The 20,257-nt window shown below is 36.2% G+C and overlaps 1 protein-coding gene across 1 annotated transcript in view; it reads right to left on the bottom strand.

The window, feature by feature from the left end:
• Positions 1–493: 493 nt before the first annotated feature.
• Positions 494–20,257, bottom strand: part of LOC134656422 (zinc finger protein basonuclin-2) — a 30,593-nt gene continuing 10,829 nt past the window's right edge. Inside the window, exon 2 of the mRNA XM_063511947.1 lies at positions 494–4,230. Coding sequence (XP_063368017.1) covers positions 1,084–4,230 — 3,147 coding nt within the window. The 3' untranslated portion in view covers positions 494–1,083. The remainder of the gene's footprint in view (positions 4,231–20,257) is intronic.

The following is a 20,257-nucleotide window of genomic DNA, read 5'->3' as shown; positions in this document are numbered from 1 at the left end:
TCCGTACATGGCGGGAAGAAGTTGATAACTCGAGATATTTTATTGAAGAAATTTGAACTTAAAATAAGGTTCAAATTTTTTCAATCTTTTCCCGCCATGTACGGAATATAATAAAAGAAACTGCAAGTACCTATGGCACTACAGTGCCAACATAAATATAACTTTCCTGATGTTTTTGTGCAATTTTGAATGACTTTCTTGACATTTTCTTTCAGTTTTAGGAAGTAGTGTGATGTAATAACATTTAATGTTATGATGAGCCTGGGCAATCTTTCGGGTAAAGACAGTAAAGAAAATCGTGACTATGAGTATTTGCAAATAAAGAACTATTGCGAACGTACAACCAGCCGCAAAATTGCATGCCCACTTTATAAATAAATTCATTCATAATGCGTCCATGCAATTTTTCAGCTCGCTGTATTACATAACTTTAAATGTATTAGATATCTACACATATGCTTAAAGATATCATCTATTGTTTTATGTATATATTCATCACAACATGATCAGATAGACTCTTAAAATTAAGTATTTTTGGATCTCAACGGTGGTTTAATAAACCAGTGACTGAACATTGTCAATGTAATATTACATGAGTATTATTTAGCACCATTAAAATATATAATAAGATAATTCTGATTGATATGGTGTACAAACACAATAATGTAAGAAGATCTGATAAAATCACGAAGTCTTATATTTGTACCTTATATTTTACAATTAATTTTAAACTTACGAGTAACAGCCACAATTTTATACATTTATTACAATTATTTCAGCTATTTACATGAATTATTGCACAATTATTACTATGGAATGTTTACATTTAAATTACCTCTAAACTAATTTATAGCTAATTATCATACATTTTATTCACGTTTTTTTGAGTGGGTAATGAAGGTAAGAGTGATAAAGCTTTACATTCGAAGATTGAATGAGAATTAAAAGGTACTGGCATTCACCATCCTAACTACACAACTAAACTTAGACCGTTATTTACTATTTGGTAATTCTATAAAAAATCACAAATGCACTGGAGATTCGACTTTATTAACCAGTCGATAGAACTGATATCTAATCGCGTCACGATGTATTCACATGGATACCTCGACCGTTCTGCACTCGGAGGTGGGACTCACTGTGGCAGTTCCTTTTAGTCCTTGAGAAGAACGCAGCATTGCAGCCGCTCACGGAACACCGATGCAGCGATTGCGCGTGGACGCTCTCACAATGCGCTTTTAAACTGGACAAGTCTTTGAACGACTCTCTGCAACCCCGACATGGATAGCATCCATCTTTGTTTGGTCGTGGCGCCTCGTCTTCAACGCAATAGTTTAACTTCCCCATTAGTGGAGGGGAAAAATTCTGCGGACCGAAGCCATTCAAGCTAGGAGGCAGGAAACCCAAAGGAATTGGAGGGAAATTTGGCAACATGCCAAATGGTGTGAATAGGAAAGGGTGCTGAGAAAACATGTCTCGATTGTTTAGATACGCTTCGGGCAATTGTAGAGGTGGGTACGGTGCGCCAAAAGGCATGTGGTGATTAAAGTGAGTCTTTAACTTGTCCGATTCTTTAGCGTGGTAATATTTGTGGGATTCGATGTATGGAACGCCGGGTTCTTCGTCTGAATATTTGGCTATTAGGTCAATTTGCTCTCTTGTTTTTTCTAAAGTTCTTAATGGTGATTCATCTCTGATCCTTAACGCGTCTGTGCTCAATAGTTTTCGATGGAGTTGTACATTGGAGCTGTGACGATCTCGACTTCTTTTAGCTGGGAAACACGCTCTGCAACCTTCAACGCTGCATTTATGCATGACTTTCAAATGAGAGTTCTGGTAGTGAGTCTTAACAACATAGACATTCGGAAACATTTTGCCGCAGACAATGCATTTTCGTGGATTTTCTGGTTCTAGGGGGATGTCAGTTGAGCTTATGAAGAACCCTTTCTCGAAGTGCCCGAATATTTGTCCTTGAATATCTTCGGGTGTGCAATCGTAGCTAGAGACTGACGACGATGGTGATCGATCGGAGTAATCGATAGATTCATTCATAGACAAATTGTATGGGCCATTCGAGCTATGATTCTCATTTCGTTTCGCCAAGCTATGGAAATCACCTTTTGAAAGACTTTCCAGCCTTTTTAGAGCATTTTCAGATGAGAATTGATCGCTTTCAGGAACCTTGTCAGTCGTTTTTTCGTTTGCTAATTTATCACTAGATTCTTCTTTGACACGTAAATCTTGAGCATTGAAGTCAATTTCAGATGGTTCTTCTTTGCACAAAGAGGGCTCTGATTTGATTGTCACCTCTTCTGATCTTTGCTTTTGATGATTTACATCATTATTTGAGCTGTCTTCTGTTTTAACTCGCTTCAAATCAAGTACATCTTCTTGTGGACGATCACCAGATAGCTGACTGTTTTTATGTTCTGAGATGTCATTATGGAGCCGAGTCGGGTTTAAGTTTTTCCTTTTTCTCTTAGATATTTCTGGGCTAGCAGTTTCTTTCGTCCTTTCATGGCCATCATTGGTTTCTCCGACGCTTCTTTGATCATAATCAGTCTCTGAATCCTCTACAGAACCAGTCGATTTGTTAATATTAGAATAGTAGTCACTGGTATCCATATGGTCACCATCTTCGTCGTCGTCATCACCTGCTACTACAACTATGCCGTCGTCCTCGTCAGATTCACCTTGACCATCTTGATCTTTGTTTTCTGCTGAATCATAATCTCTTCGCATTAGATTTCTTTGATCTAGGTGACCAAAGTTCATATTGGGATTGTTCTTATATTCCATAGGAAGATTAGCAAACTGTCTCATATTTGCGGGATGGTTGAGCAATGGGTAGGAGCCAAATGGATGCATCGGGTTCATAACAGATGGCATACCTAGCCCTGCGCTATGGGGCGATAATAAAACTGGATGGATTTGTGAACTTCTGCCATCATGTGGAGAAATTTTTCTTCTTAAATGTGGAGAGTGTAGCTTCGGATTGGGATTCGCACTATGTCGGTTCCTCGATCTTCGGGAACTAAACATCATACTGCAGCCTTCAACAGTGCATTTGTGCATTTCTCGTAGATGGACTGCAGAGAAGTGGATCTTTAAAGCACCTTTATCACAAAATGTTTTCAAGCAAACGTTACACTGAACACGTTTCTTGCCAGTTGTGGGGTTGATGAAATGTGTTCCCAAATTCAAAGGAATCTGTGATGCACCCCATTGTCTTTTCGGCGGACTTATACATTTGCCTATCATCATATTTCTTGAGTTCTGTGCTGCTTCTCCGTAAGCATCTTTACTTAGATTCAGTACATTTTCATCTTCTGATCTCGCACCGTCTGGGCTGCTTTTGCCTGCAGCATGGTTTGACTCCTTCTCTGAAGATTCGACCGGTTTTGTTGACATGTGTGGAAGAAGAGCTTGTAAAGATGCCAAGCCCATAGGGTTTTGACTAAGAGCAGCAACGACAGCGGCAGGATGACTAAAACTTGACGGCATTGTCATAGGTGGCATAGGCAGATTGGCAGGCAGCTGGAAGTTGAAGAACTGATTTGTCATCATATCTACAGACGCCTTCTCGGCTGATCCCATATCGAATCCAAGTTTTCTGGTATCTTCTTTGTCATTAGCCTTTTGCTTTCGAAAGTCGAAAGGCTGCATGTTTTGTAAATGGCTTAAAGGGGAAGAATTTCTAGGACTAGGGTTAGAGAGTGGACTGGATGAGGTAGAAAGATGGACACTGTGATTAGGCGACATTTCAGCAGACGACGCTCTAGGTAGCGGCGAGTGGTTTTGCGGGGTAGACCTACTCTCGCTAGGTGATAGTGTCTCTCTCTTAACTTCTAAATGCTTCTCTTCATACTTCCTTCTTTCTTTCTCGTGAATATTTTTCAAGTATTCGAATCGTTGCTTAGCTTCCATCATTTGCTGGAAGTACTTCAATGAGTCTTCATCGTGAACACTTTTAGCGGAATGCTCCATCAGTTTTCTGAACTCCGCTTCTATTTTGACTTGTTCCATGGCTCTGGAGTCTGAGTAGTCCTTGTCTTTCATTTGTTCATAGTGTTGGCTAGCTGGTGGCGATGGGAGGCCGTTCTTCTTGTAGATGGGGAGGAGGGAAGTCTTGTGGAGCGCACGGGCCTCTTGCAGCTTGAGGATCTGTTGCAGGGCGATGTTGTGCTCGGGACGGCCGCTCCATCGCTCCGCACTGCTCGACTGAGATTCCTGTAACAAAAAAAATGCATGTTAAAATCATGTATGTATTAACAGCTTGGCTCATCAAATATCTGAAGGTCAACCGCTAAAGGGATAAAAAAAACGGTACATTAAAGGTGATTTGTAACTACCAATTAATATGAAAGACATCCTTACATCTCCATACTTAAAAGCCTCTAATCAGACTCAAAAGCTCTTAGCATAATACCATATTCCATATAATAAGATAACAAACGTTTAATTTGTACTTTACAAATGCAGCAGATTATCGTGTCGTATCCTAACCACGGGTTGTTGAAACTCTTCAAAATAACAATCAGTAAGGAAACCACACCTTGCGTTTTCAAAGGCTAATATCAAATTAATTCCAAGAACAGAGAGCAATTGAGTAAAATTGTGTAAAATGACGGTTTCGAGTCTCGGGAATAGAAAAGTGGCGGTGTCGCGTGTTGGGAACGATTTAATCCGAAACTAAATTACTATTCATTTGGTAAGCATTCGGGCCGGCGATGTCAAAGTTAACTTCGACTTAATTTGACGCTCTAACTATAGTTTAATGGGCTGAGAATTGTTCTGAATAATTACGTATTTATATTTTAATAACTTGGTCGTATTTTTTACCTATGTGACAAATTACGAAATCAATGTAGGGTCAAGAATAAGTTAATCAAATATTACAATACATTAGGCGTTTCACTATATAGGTATTATATAGGCTTAAACCTACAATTTAGACTAAACATTTATAGGGAAATTGCGTTGCGTTTGCATTTTATTCGATCAAGTCAAAGCATCAGTATCACAAGCACGTAATATTATAATATGATAGTAATAACTAAAAGCGCCGGAGGACAGACAACTAAATAACACATGCTAAGGAAATGAGCTTGCGACTACTTTATATTATTCTAACTGTAACATTAATGCCTCGGAGGTTTCAATATAGAACATGAGACGGTTCGCAGGAAACGTTATGTGTGCTTATGGTCAATTATGTTCAGCAGAGGCTTCCTCTTTTAGTATTGTTTCGTTATCTATATTAATATAAAATGGTATGATATAATTAAAAACCACAAACGGCAAGAACGCAGCACGAAAAAAATATTAAAAATAAACATGTCCTATAGTTACTTGCGATATAAAATTAAGGATTTAAAATATATAGTCCGTCAACCAAATCTTGTCAGTAGCAATGTAAAGCAAACTAAAGTAGGGCAACACTCAAAGAGCAGTATTGCGCTAAGAAAAGCAGCAACGTACATCGAACCAAACGATTTTTTTTTCCGCTGAGCGCGCCCTGCGTACGTCAATTCAAATTGTCACTCGCGGTTTATTGAAAAAATTTGAAACGGACGGACAATTTAAAAGCGATGTTAAAACAATGTTAATCAAAATGATGAACAAATTTGAAGATATCAAAAACAACTCCCTATCGTAGTGCTTATATTCTCTTTGTTCCCTATCTATGTCTTCAAAGTTTACTAAAATAAAATCATATCAAAATGCAGATAATTAGATAGTGCATATATTTGTTATTTATAATATAATATGCCACTTGTTAATGTAAATTAGTGTACTCTTCTGGATGAATATGACATACCTGTGTAATTTTTTTGATTGGTATATATTGTACAATAGGATTACATATTAAAAATAAAACAACTGATATTTGGGTGTTTATTTAATTTAAAGGTAAATAAGACAAGGGTCACTTTAGCTTACACTATAATTCAGGTCATTAATTGAAAAAATATAATGAAGTTACCAATGCTACCGGGTCACTTCAACCAAGCATAATATTCTGTAGTATTCTATTGCATCTTTGTAAATAAAGTCCGTCAACCAAATCTTGTCAGTAGTAAAAGGCGGCAAATTTGAAAAATCGCGGGTTAGCAACACTGTGTTCGAATAATTCCAAAATGCGTGTCATCTGTGTTTTATCTGTGGAATGTGGATCGTGAACGACAGCCGTCACCTTATTTGTTTTCATTTGGTTTTCATTCTGAATCGTTTCTGTTTCAAGAGATATTTCTGCTGTCACCATTAAATACCAATACATTAAATAAGAATAAGCAAAGCTAAGGGGCCTACAATGTACAATCATGCTCGTTGATGGTAAACATTACTAAAAATTGAGGTTATGACAAGTACATACTGGAAGAACTCTTTCGAACTTTTAAGATTATGTTAAGTTTTTTTGTTTTAGGGTTAAAAGGCATAAATAAAATTAAAACGTATGCCTAAATCTATCCAACAAGACCATAAATTGTGTCCTGGAAACCGTCCATAGGCCCACATGTCTAATATTTTCAGCAATCAGTTGTGACTATTTACAAAGATGCAATAATACTACAGAGTATTATGCTTGGTTGAAGTGACCCGGTAACATTGGTAACTTCATTATATTTTTTCAATTAATGACCTGAATTATAGTGTAAGCTAAAGTGACCCTTATCTTATTTACCTTTAAATTAAATAAACACCCAAATATCAGTTGTTTTATTTTTAATATGTAATCCTATTGTACAATATATACCAATCAAAAAAATTACACAGGTATGTCATATTCATCCAGAAGAGTACACTAATTTACATTAACAAGTGGCATATTATATTGTAAATAACAAATATATGCACTATCTAATTATCTGCATTTTGATATGATTTTATTTTAGTAAACATAGAAGACATACTTAGATAGGGAACAAAGAGAATATAAGCACTACGATAGGCAGTTGTTTTTGATATCTTCAAATTTGTTCATCATTTTGATTAACATTGTTTTAACATCGCTTTTAAATTGTCCGTCCATGTTTAAAATTTTTTCAATAAACCGCGAGTGACAATATGAATGAACGTACGCAGGGCGCGCTCAGCGGAAAAAAAAAATCTTTTGGTTCGATGTACATTGCTGCTATTCTTAGCGCAATACTGCTCTTTGAGTGTTGCCCTACTTTAGTTTGCTTTACATTACTACTGACAAGATTTGGTTGACGGACTATAGTCACAACTGATTGCTGAAAATATTAGACATGTGGGCCTATGGACGGTTTCCAGGACACAATTTATGGTCTTGTTGGATAGATTTAGGCATACGTTTTAATTTTATTTATGCCTTTTAACCCTAAAACAAAAAAAACTGAACATAATCTTAAAAGTTCGAAAGAGTTCTTCCAGTATGTACTTGTCATAACCTCAATTTTTAGTAATGTTTACCATCAACGAGCATGATTGTACATTGTAGGCCCCTTAGCTTTGCTTATTCTTATTTAATGTATTGGTATTTAATGGTGACAGCAGAAATATCTCTTGAAACAGAAATGATTCAGAATGAAAACCAAATGAAAACAAATAAGGTGACGGCTGTCGTTCACGATCCACATTCCACAGATAAAACACAGATGACACGCATTTTGGAATTATTCGAACACAGTGTTGCTAACCCGCGATTTTTCAAATTTGCCGCCTTTTACTACTGACAAGATTTGGTTGACGGACTTTAGTTTGTATTAAAAAAATATACTAAGTACCTATTTGATAATTACGAGGCATATTCGTTTCGCAAAAGCAACCCTTCTAATTAACCAATGATCAAACCTCGTACCACCGGCCCCTGTTTCCGTGACTACTCGATTGTCGCCTTCCAAAATCGTTTGTCACTCGATTATACCGTGTAAGCGACGGGGTTGCCATGTCATTACCCCGTTCTGGGGAAAAACACCCGCTCCATTTCAACCTCGCTTCACTCGTGGTCTTGCCATTTAATTTACAACCTTATTTTGTACCAAGGAAGATTTATTTTGAAATGAAAGTGTTGGATTAGATACGAGTTTGAAGTAATAAGTTGGAAATTAAACTGCCGTTTACCCTGAGGGGCAATTTCACCAAAACGGAGCAATTATAAAAAAAAATATTCCGATTCAAATGCCAGCAAAACGGATAAACACAGGATAATAAAGTGTCGTTTAGGAAAAACATAGTTCTAAGAATGAGATAAGCCGAGACAAATTATAGAGCGTTTTGAAAGCAATTTCGTTTTTGTAAGGAGACATGTCTTTGTCGTTTTTTCGAATGCATGTGGCCAGTATTTTTGTCATTAGTCTGGTGATATTAGAATATTTTTAAAATTATAATTTGGGGCTAAACGGAGGTTTCGACATTAGGTAATTTTAAAGTTTAGATTTCCATTTAAATAAATTACGCACAAGCTCAAATGCAGCTGTTTCTCAGATTAAATTAAAAGAACACAACCAACACATATTTTTAAATACATTTCTTAACCCCTTTATTGACAATGTATCTTAAAAGATTTGATGTTTAATAAAAAAAAAACAAGATATGCAGTCAGCAGTAATGTCGCGTCGCATTACTGCAAAAGTAATGCTGGTGTAGTCTGTATCCGTACGATACCTTTAAAGAGCTAATACATATACCTACTAAATGTGCCCTTAGCACAAATATAAACTACACGATGGCCATGTTTTTCGTCGCATCCGCTAAACTCAAACCATAACATTAATGTCCTTAAATTATCTAAAGCCTACATTAAGTTAGTGGGCCATATTTTAGCGGTGCCGTGTCCTTATTAAAGTAATGTGGCCATTTTATCGCGGTATGTCATTAACCAATCACATTATTATGTTGATGCTTTAATTAAATCACATTTTAATACGCGATGTTATTTTATTATTGTTATGTGTACCTACTTTATGAAATTTTACAATGTAACCTAAACAGGTTTTGACTTCGAACATCCTACGTTTTTAGAATAAAAAGTTATATTCATCTGCATTTACGGAATGATTATTGAATATGTTAGAATTCAAATACGGAACAAAATAGCTATAGTTAGCTGTGCAGCTCATCTTTTTACTTTTGTTAAATATTAGATATAGGTAGAGTCAGCAGCAGAAGTTGGTAAGCAGGCGAGGTGTTCAAAATGACCTTGACGCGCTTTCATTCTCTTAACAATTCTCAAGTCGCGTCAAGATCATTTTGAGCACCTTGCCCGCTTAGCAACTATTGCTGCTGACTGTACGTAACTTTGTATCTTAGCATCGAATATGAGTAAAATGTTTCATAATAACGATGTAACTTGTCTCGAATCACCCCGAACCTAACAAAGAAACTGATTCCTTTACATTACACAGTCACACGATTCTTAAACCTGCGCTGAAAACTGGACTTAACTTCCAAACTTAAACCAAAGTTCAATAACCCCACTTACACTAATTACCCTACATTAAATCTTATTACTCTGACATACAGTTCAATTTTCAATAACAAAGGATAAATTCGCAGAGTATCTCAGTGCATCTGACCCACGCCTACCGGCAATGGACAAGCGGACATATATCACGACATTTTTTCTTCGTCGCCACATTCAAAACTCAACCTAAATTTATAGATTTAAAGTTGGGAATCGCTTGGAGGTAGTTTTTTTTGAGATGTACGTTTTTACCCGCTGTCGTGACATGCCATATTGTTCCAGCCATGATACATGGTGTAGGTAAACAGGTTCGCGTACAGTCGCGGCGCAACCATTTCGCTTCTGATTGATTTACACGCAATTTTGAAACATGCTCATTAAGCCTGAGAACGCCTCTAGTTTTTAACTACCTGCATATTGGGATCTATGTTGCTGACTTGCAAGAGTTTCAAACCCGAAAACTGATCTGCGATAACTATTTCACCTATTTTCTACCACGGAAATATGGAAAAGTAATTTAACGGTTGCGTAAGATTTTTTTTATGAGAAAATGAGCAGACGAATCACTTCTGATGGTAAGCGATTACAGTCGCCCTTGGACGACCCGCAACACCAAAGAGGTTGTAAATGCGTTGCCACCTTTTAATATGGGACGCTCTTTTCTTGAAGGTTTCCTTGCAGATTTGGAGGTCCGTTAAAATAAAATAACAACGTAAATATTCAAAGGCATTTCCTTTGTTCTCACGACTTTATATGTCCTTACCTAAAAAGTAAGCAAGACGTAAATATCTTTTTAGTCACGAAACTGCTCGCTTCGACTGTACTTTCCAGATTCCCTCGCGCAAGCCCCCTACCTAATAATTACACTCCCATACATCTAACTAGATAAACGTATCTATTTTTTCTCGCAGTTTATCACAAAATGGCGGAATGATGAACTTTAAACATGTTTACTTCCAAAAAGTCGCATCTTAGAGAGAAATTCCTCAAGATTTTAGACCGTTTTCTAAAGAAGTAGTTGTAGGTAACTTTGTAACGCCTAGTTAATGACAGATCTAGTGTTTTATGACATTTTATTAAGGCCCACTTACAACATTCAACTAACCCGGGGTTAACCGGTTAAACCTGGAGTTACCATGGTTACCAGTACCATTTGACACTAGGTTAACGGATAACCGCTTAACCCCGGGTTAGTAGGATAGTGCAAGTGGGCCTTATATAATTAGTTGGTATGGACATCCGTCAATGCCGATGATACCGCCCCGTAAGAGAGTGTTTTTTGCGATAACTGACAATTATTAATATGGCCTTTACTCTTTTGTCATATCTGCCTGCCTATGTACGAGAGATTGTGACATTAAACAGGTATAATTAGTCTGACAAACCACTTTGTCAGTAGAAAAAGAGCAATATTCGAAATGTACGAAAAATGAATTTTCTGGGATCGTGACGACATAATGTCCGAAAGCTGGACACTTCGCGTTCATTTTTCGAACTTGCCGCCTTTTTCTACTAACAAAATTGTTTTAAATACCATTACTTAGTGACAAAACTTGTTTGCCATACTATAAACATGCGGTTCAACAACCACTTAGCAATATTGCGACATAATTGGTAAATGTTTATGACCAGTTTAAGAACATAACTGATGGTTAGGTATTAAGACTACATATATTAGTATTAGTGTGGATATATTATACAGCAACTAGCTGTGAAAACATTGCGTCTAAGGTATGCAATACTTAGCTTAGCTTACGGACGCATACGCATAGGTATTTAAATGCAAGTTGCAATTTTAATACACTTTCAGAGGCCGCGGGAGCGTTCAAGGCGGACTTTTTAAACGTATTGTAAGTACCTATGTATTATTAACTTAAGAATTATTATTATCTTTAAAAAATGTTTATTGATTTTTTTTAAACAGGCAAAAATGAAATATAATAGGAAAATAAGTACCTAAGTTAGATATTAGACTAAAAAGGTACTTAATCGTGGGTACTTCGTACTACTCACATTGATAAAAGATAAGATAAAGATAAGATAAAAGATAGTTTATTCAAGTAGGCATAATTACAATGCGCTTATGAACGTCAAATAAAGCTAGGTAGACCGGCTCCAACCCTACACCTCTGCCCCGAGAAGATTTAAATCGCCCCTCAATTGGAGGAGGGTATCCCATTATGGGACCGGCAACAAACTCGGCGGGACACATCTTTTCAAAAATAATTACATCTTATAATTAACATGCATTACGAGAAAATAAGTAGTGTCCAACCGAAGGTTCGGTTTCGGTTTCGGTTCCGGCCAGTTTCGGCCAAAAAATCATGTACGGCCGTAGTTTCGGTTTCGGCCAAAAAACGGCCGAATCTTTCGGCCGGGCCGAAACATACGCAATGTACTTCGTTCTATGAAACTAAACTATGTGACAAAGACCAAAAGTTGTGGAACAAGTAGGACAACAATATTAATAGTATTAATACATATACCTACGGATTTATGTATACAGAATTTAATCGGTTTATTATTAAACACAATTCCACTGATGATGGGGCCATTGAACGGTCGACGCAGTCTTAAGAGGCTGTCAATACCTAAAACGCGCACACCGTCTAATTGTATCGTAGTAAATGAGATAGCACTGTCGCATGTTACTGGGCCTGGGCAAGGGAATAATAAGAAAACTCATCATCTTCCTCGCGTTATCCCAGCATTTTGGCCACGGCTCATGGGAGCATGGGGTCCACTTGACAACTAATCCCAAGAATTGGCGTCGGCACTAGTTTTTACGAAAGCGACTGCCATCAGACTGACCTTCCAATCCAGAGGGTAAACTAGGCTTTATCGGGCTAGTTCGGCTTCCTCAATGGTAAATATCAATTAAATGATATTTCATACATTTTTTTTAAGTTCCGAAAAACTCATTGGTACGAGCCGGGGTTTGTAGTGTTTGTACCTCCGACCTTTGGATTGAAAGTCGCACGCTCTTACTCACCGCTAGGCCACCACCACCAGCGCTCAAGGGAATAATAAGAAAACTATTGAAATAAAAATAAATGTGGATTACTCGTTAGCGGTTTAGGTAAATGTTTTGACAAATTGATTTTAATTTCAGACACATAAAATTGTTCAACTTTGATGCCAAATATCTCGAAGACAATGAACTTTGAAGTAAATATAGAATACTATTTATTGCTTAACCTGTCGAATCCCACGATATGACGTCACCATAAGCGTTCTGGCTCATATATGAGCCGTGGGAGCTGACAGATTAAAGCCGTTGCTGTTAATATGATAAGCTACAAAAAACATAAGAAAACTAAGAGATTCAGATCGAAGGTCATTGGCGTGGCGGAGCCCCTTAAGTAACATCAATTTCAAAGACATTGAGTGTTGACAGCCCCTTAATATGAGTTTAAAAGCGGGTTTATGACATTTTTTCAACGATTTTAACAAGTCTTCAAAAGTTTCGGTTTCGATTACGGTTTCGGCCGAAACTAGAGCCAAAGCCGAACATTCGGTTTCGGTTCGGCAAAAAAACATGTTTCGGTCGGACACTAAAAATAAGGAATAAAAAAAAATACAATTTAAATCACTATAGAATTCATGCAATTATACACATAACTCTATACATAATACAATGTTTTTAATTGCTACTACTTTTTATTAGTTTCTGGTTTGGACCATGCATGTTTGTCTGTCAAGTAGTCCTCGACTCTGTAATAAGCTTTTAACATCAATGACTTTTTTAAGTAATTCTTAAGAGCTGGAAAGGGTAATCTTAAAGCATCCTCAGGTAACTTGTTATAAAAATGAATGCATTGCCCAACGAATGACTTTTGTACCTTACGGACACGAAACTTTCTGATAGCAAGCTTATTTTTATTTCTAGTGTTAAGAGCCAACAGGAGTGGTCATTTCTCCATACAAACATACTCGACTGTTTCCTCCGTGGGTTTTGAAGCTAGAGCAATGATTTTTTCAACACAGATTAATATTGTCAATATCTGTGTCGGACCATTTTGCTTTTTTTGATATTTTTGTTTTTTAAGGCCTAGCTAGCCCCTTCAAAAATGGCCAAAATGGCCTTTGACTATGTCGCAATGAGAGGCGTGCTATTCAAAACTGATATCAATTAGTCAAAAAAGCAAAACGGTCCGACACAGATAAAGTCATTATCATTTAGATTTCCAAATTTGGTTACGATTGGTTAAGTTTTGGAGGAGGAAACAGTCGAGTACGAAACCTCGATTTTTGAGATTTTTATGCAGGATTTTCGCCTTGTCCTTATCGCACTAGTTTTAGGAGCCGCTTCCGTTAGCGAGACGGGTATATTTACCTAAAATATTTAAATCTTAGCTCCTGTTGGCTCTTAAAGTTATAGACATCAGAATTCTTAGTGAAGGAGTCTAGATTCTTAATAACATAAATAATACTATCATATATGTATTGGGAAGCTACAGTTAAAATATTAATTTCTTTGAAAAGTTCTCTTAATGATTCACGCGCTCTTAAGTTATATATAGAACGAATGGCTCTCTTTTGTAAGACAAATATAGTCTGTATGTCAGCTGCTTTGCCCCAAACCAGAATACCATATGACATTACACTATGAAAATAACTATAATAAACAAGGCGAGCTGTTTCAACATTAGTCAATTGTCTTTGAAAAACTATTTTATAAGATATTTGCTAGTACTTACAGTAGTTTAATAATTTATTGCAAGTTAAGGACAGGCGCCCTAATTCAATTATTACCTACTTACAACAAAATGGCTAGGGTAAGACACCCAATAACCGACCAAGAAATAAAAATTTAATAACCTGTGACAATTTCTACGTTTATTTTTAATTAAAAAATAAATGCAAATACGGTACATTCTGTATCGTATCATTGTTTCATAAATATCGACACAGCGCACTGACGGATTGTATCAATATTTGTCATTCTTTCAACAATGGCGCATCATGGCCCCGTGGGTGGTCGTTTTGTGTGCGTCTAGTAATTTAATTAACATCATACACGAATGATTCACTGTGTGTAGAAAGCGGACGAATTTCGCCTTTGGAACAATATTAGCTTACACTGAGTGGTGTTTTCGTGATTACATTTTCATTTGAACCATGTGATTTTGGTAACATTTTTTGTACACAGTGTTATGTCAAAAGCATGTGAACATATTTCGTAGGATTTTTAAGGCAATTGAATCAATTTAAGTTATGTATCATTATACATCCTATTTCTCACGACGCCACGATATATATATTTTTTTCAAATTTTCAAAGCCGAAAATAAACTTTCTAACATTTTCTTTAATACAAAAAATGTTACTCTATTAAAAGTGTTGACATCTACGAGGCGAATTTTGCAAAATTGTTAAAGTGCTAATCTAGCAAAATTGTTATTTCGCAAATTCATCATAATTATAATTTTGCAATTTAGCAAAATAGTTATTGTTAAAGTAAGTTTTTAGATCAATTTAAAACGGCTATCAAACCATAAACACACGGCGGTACACCTTACAAGATAAATTGCACAAAGTAATGAAACATTTTCAGCTTAAAGCAAATTAACTACGTCTCCACTTCAATTTAAAACCGTCACATAATAACCTGTGATACAATTTAGATGCCACGTGAAATTACGGGTCGCTTAACGTAAGGTAATGATACGTTGGACACAGTATCGGGATAATCTCGGCTTACGGCGCGTTATGGGTATTAAATAATAATTGGATAAGGTCAATCGATCGGAGATTTGAGACGGGAAGATTGAGTTTTTTTGGTGCACTTGCTTAAACTTGTTCGAAGTAAGGCGAAAGACAGTCAAGATAATTTAAGCTAACGCATAAAAGTTACATTCAAGAGTTAAAACGAAAGAGGCGACCGCTTTTCCATGCAAACGTAGTCCCCATTTTCCTCCATGAATATTAAGATAATTTGAAATATTTTCATGCAATTTTACTATTAACCATAGCTATGTAATTCGTTTGGTCTTTTTGAATAAGAACTAGAAGCTAAAAACAAAATCCATTTCCAAATGCTCCTAACTCTTATAATAATTAAAAATTCGAAAAAAATCAAACAAAGGTTAATATAGGTACCTACATCAAATTGCATACAATTTTCAATAATGTTAATATCTATAGAGCAAAATGGGAACTACGTTTGTATGGAAAGGCGGTTTCGGGGCGGTCGTCCACTTTCGTCGTAATAAAAGTAAATAAAGCTTTTTCTACAAACCTTAACATGATCGTCTTCCCACCACCGTTTCACAAACGATGATAGGTTTTTCAGACTATTATAATCCTCGCACATTGTCAATAATCACTAACTTCACAAACACCGGCGTTAAGTTAACGCTAATCCACTAAGTCTTAGTGACGAAAGACACACTTATGAATTAGCAATTCGCGTAATTCGTTCTTAAGTCGAGTTTAACCTTTGCGATCTGGATCACAACTAATCCTTTGACATCACGATGGCTAAACCATGACACCATGTTACGGGAGTGGGGGCATGACCTACCTGGACGTGTCTATTGATAACGACAAACCCGAGTTTACTGATAAGAGATCCCTTTGTCGTAATGTGGTGTTAAATCCCATTGCAGAAGGCTAATGCTTTTGTTTGGCTAAAAGGATAATGATAATAATAAGTGCCGAGGTTGTCAACTGGGGAGAGGGATTAGTAGATATTGTTTGTTATTGTTAGGAATCGTATTTGAAATGCCGACATAAACTGTGTGTAACTTTTAGGTACATATTATGGGCGAAATTTTTGTGGTAATAAAAATATTTAATGTATGAACAATATATCTGTTCAGCTAGCGTAGATGAGTTAGGTTGTGTATGTTTTTGGACTACATATTATTAAAAAAATAACATAGCATTAGCATGTAATTTGCAGTGCCCTCTGCGTTCATAGCTGTCCAATATCCAAATGTAACAACTAATATGAAAGCAATACATGATTATTACTGATTCTGTACTGAAATATGGGTCGATACGATAAGGTAAACGTACTAGTGCTCGACATGCTGGCCAATAGATGGCACCCTGCTGTCACCTCTATTGACAATGACTTAAGTTTCAAGATGACATGTACTGGGAGTCTGGGACCGCATCGAGCACCAGTACGTTTACCTTACATATCCAACTTTTTTAATATTAAGTAGGAACATTTCACTTTTCGACAGATAAGGCAAAATTATGAAACACTTATGCTTTCTGTTTTAATAATTTAAGTAATGTAAATATGTCCTTTTTAAAGTGACACAATCATCTTGCAAAAATAATAGCTACTCTACTACATAGGTATGGTACCTAGTTACTTACCAAACTTGAAAAACAAAACTAAAACACACGAAACTAACATAAAATTATGGCCACATCTGTGTTTAGGCAAAACCAAAAAACAACAGAATTTCAAGAAACTGTCCAAAAAAACAATCTCAGGTGGCCCCGATAACAATACTACGAGGATCTTTTGAAGTGAACCGTATGTGCGACGCGTAAATAGAGCGTCCTCGGCGAGGTCAACAATGGGCGGTCGTACCCTACTGATAAGCTATTGTGTGGCTCGCGGAACCGTCTGGGTAATTTTTTGTTTTTTGAGGAAATTTGCAATGTTATTGTGTAAAAACCACGTAGTAACGTGGTGTTAAATATATATGGAATAGTTTTGTTTTGAGAAACGTGTTTAAACATGTATGTAGGTAGTACTTAATAAAAAAGAAAAAAGCCTTTATTGCCTTAAACACATGATATAAATACATGAAATAATTACTGAAGACTAAATACCTATTGTACAGTCGCCATCATATATATCGGAGCGGCCAAGGCGTTCACAAATATCTGAACACGCTTCTATTTGTCAAGGGGTTAGAGTCGTGTTCAGATATTTTTGAACATTTCGGCCGATCCGATATACCTGATGGCGACTGTACAAGGGCACGGACAACCTATCTCATTACTAAGGACGTCTATTATGTTAGTTATACTAGAGCGAAAATATGGTTGAACGTCCATACTATTTATTCTATTGATATTTTGTAATACATTGGTGCTATTTTCTTTTTGGCCTAGTAGAGAACAAAAAAAAACATAATCTGGAAAAAATTAGAAACTTGGCCATGAAAAGGGCCAAATAGATATATTTAGATTTAATTATTAATATGAAATTACATTATAAATTATTTTAAGCTATCTATATGAATTTATATTTTCATCCTCAACTATTTATTATATATGTCGGCGGCCGACCGTAAGATTAGGCAGATCGTAATGTTCCTGTGTAATGTTTTGACGATAGTGACATTAAACCAATATATAGGTAGGATAGGTTCGTTAGGTTGCTTTAGATGCCCGAAGGGCAAACTGCCCAGAAATAGGAGCTGAAAGATTTACACGTTTCACGATATGCCTGATCTTACGATCGGCCGCCAACATATACAATACAAATGTCAATACAGATAAAATCATCATCAAATAGGTATCAATAGCAAAATATACCTACCTTGGTATATAGTGACTAGAGTGACTAAAATGTACTAGTCTGTATCTCTGTAGTACACGGAGAGAAAAAATTTGTAGAATCAAGTAAAAAATATTAATCATTAGTAAAATTTTAGTGAATTCCATGACAAGTAAATTATACTAACGATTATGAACCAGTTTTACTAATTGTATTTACTAACACCAAAAAAATTGTCCTTTTTGGAACAACAATACTGTTTACTAAAAACAAGTAAACTTTACTAGAAATTACAAAAAAAAGTCATGGAATTTATGAAGCTGATAAGTTTTATCTAGTGTTTTGTTTCTTGGTTTTACTAATCCCGTGACTAAAATTCACAATAGTTTGCTTGGAAACAATAAAGCAGCACTCTTATTTTCAGTAATATTTTTACTAGGGATTGGGATTCAGTAAGCTGCGATTTGATTTCAAGTAACCATAATTGCAATGTACAGATGCGTCCGCACCTGAGCCTGATCCAAGCGATCCAAACGCGATCGAAACGTACCAGACATATTTAGATCCCGTAAGGAACGATCACTTCTTACGTGATCTAAATTTGCGTGGCATGCTCCAATCGCGCTTGAATGGATTGGATCTGGATCAGGTACGGGTGCATCTGTAAATTGCAATTATGGTTACTTACAAGTCGCTGGCCCAATTTTACAGGTTTCTTTGTTATTTGTTCAACGTAGTTAAAACTAGACTTAGTCATAGTTCCATTCAACGACACACCACATGCACCAAACATAATTTCTCCGATGAGCTCCTTTCGCCGATGAGGTTACAAGCAAAATGGACGAGTCAAAGATGGATACGGAGTACGCGTGCGGGGGGAGGGGCGGCTAGTGCATTTAGGAATCGTGTTATTAGTACACTTTACTAATATCTATAAAGCTATTTACTATTTACGGAAATAAGAATAAAACTCATAAGAATAAGAAAGGGACTTGTTATTACAAGATTACGAAGTATAGAAATCAGAATTGACTTATAATTATTAATAGTCATTTGTAGCCACCGATTTTAATAAATCCCATTTGTATTATCTAGTAATCTTTACGTACTGTAACTAGTACACCATTTATAAACTCAAGAAAAGTTTTATAGAATTTATACAAATCTGTTATTCCGAGTAAAGAATATTAATTTCACGATTAAGTAAAACCGTTTTGTATTTCCTATACTATGAAATTAATAAAACTTCCTTGAAATTATATTATTTTCTATCGCCTAGAAAAAAAATGTAAAAATTAATAGAATTTGATAATCCCGTCTTTTAGTAATCAGGTTTTTAATTCGAACAATATTTTTTCTCTCCGTGTAAAGTCGTTCATAACGAAACAATAGTATACAGAGGTAACCCTTGCCTTTATATGCCTTTAGTTGATAAAGACATAGGAGACAGCAACGGCAAAAGGTCATCGAAATCCCTCAACGTATAATTCAGTACACCCTGCAACATAAGTTTCTATAATCGCAACTCATTCACGCCATATTCAGAAAGGAACAACTTGTTAGTGTTACCAATATGACAATTACCTACTCAATACCTGTGTCGCATAGGTACATGTAGGTACCATGTATCTACCTGCATTGATACTCTAGAAAAGCTTTTCATTTTGAGTCATCTTTATTCTGACCAGCTATCATGGTCGCATGTTTTACATTTTTATCACCTGTCGTGCCATGCGTCACTTTCGCACGTTTACTATATTTGTTAGACCGTGAGTACCGTGACAGCCATGGTGACAAATGATAAATAGCCGGCCATAATAGCTCTTGAAGTTTCAGTCGGATTTTCTGTGTAATTTAGTTCGAATAGTTACTAATTAGGTAAGTGTTTTTTTGTTTTTGTCTGATTTCAATGATCGACTTAAAACATAGTCATAATCACGGTAGGTATCTCAAGATTTTGATTTAATTTTATTATGGCAATAATACATATGAGCTATCGTAATTTAAAATTAAGCAAATGTATCTGATGAGTGATTAATACATAGAATTACGCACACAGTAAAACGTGCATGTATGGAGGGATAGTATCCAAAATGGTGTTGACAGTTTAATGTTTACTACGTAATGTATGTACCTATGTATGGCCTGTAGATACTTACCGTGCAATACTTTTACCTATAGAAAGCCAGAAAAGGGCACCAAAACCAACGTTTCAGCATACAGCCTGCAACCCAAGTTTCTATCAGTCCTCGCATCACTTAGCCTGTCAGTCGGCGCATCTGATACGCGCGCCGCGGGCAACTCGGCAATAATATAACTTTGCACCTAATAATTTTGCCGGCCAATTATAATTTT

Source organism: Cydia amplana, chromosome 18 (genome assembly GCF_948474715.1).
Source record: "Cydia amplana chromosome 18, ilCydAmpl1.1, whole genome shotgun sequence".
NCBI classification, from domain to species: Eukaryota; Metazoa; Arthropoda; class Insecta; order Lepidoptera; family Tortricidae; genus Cydia; species Cydia amplana.
Note: the sequence above shows the minus strand (reverse complement) of the source record. Positions and strands in the feature narration are given on the sequence as shown.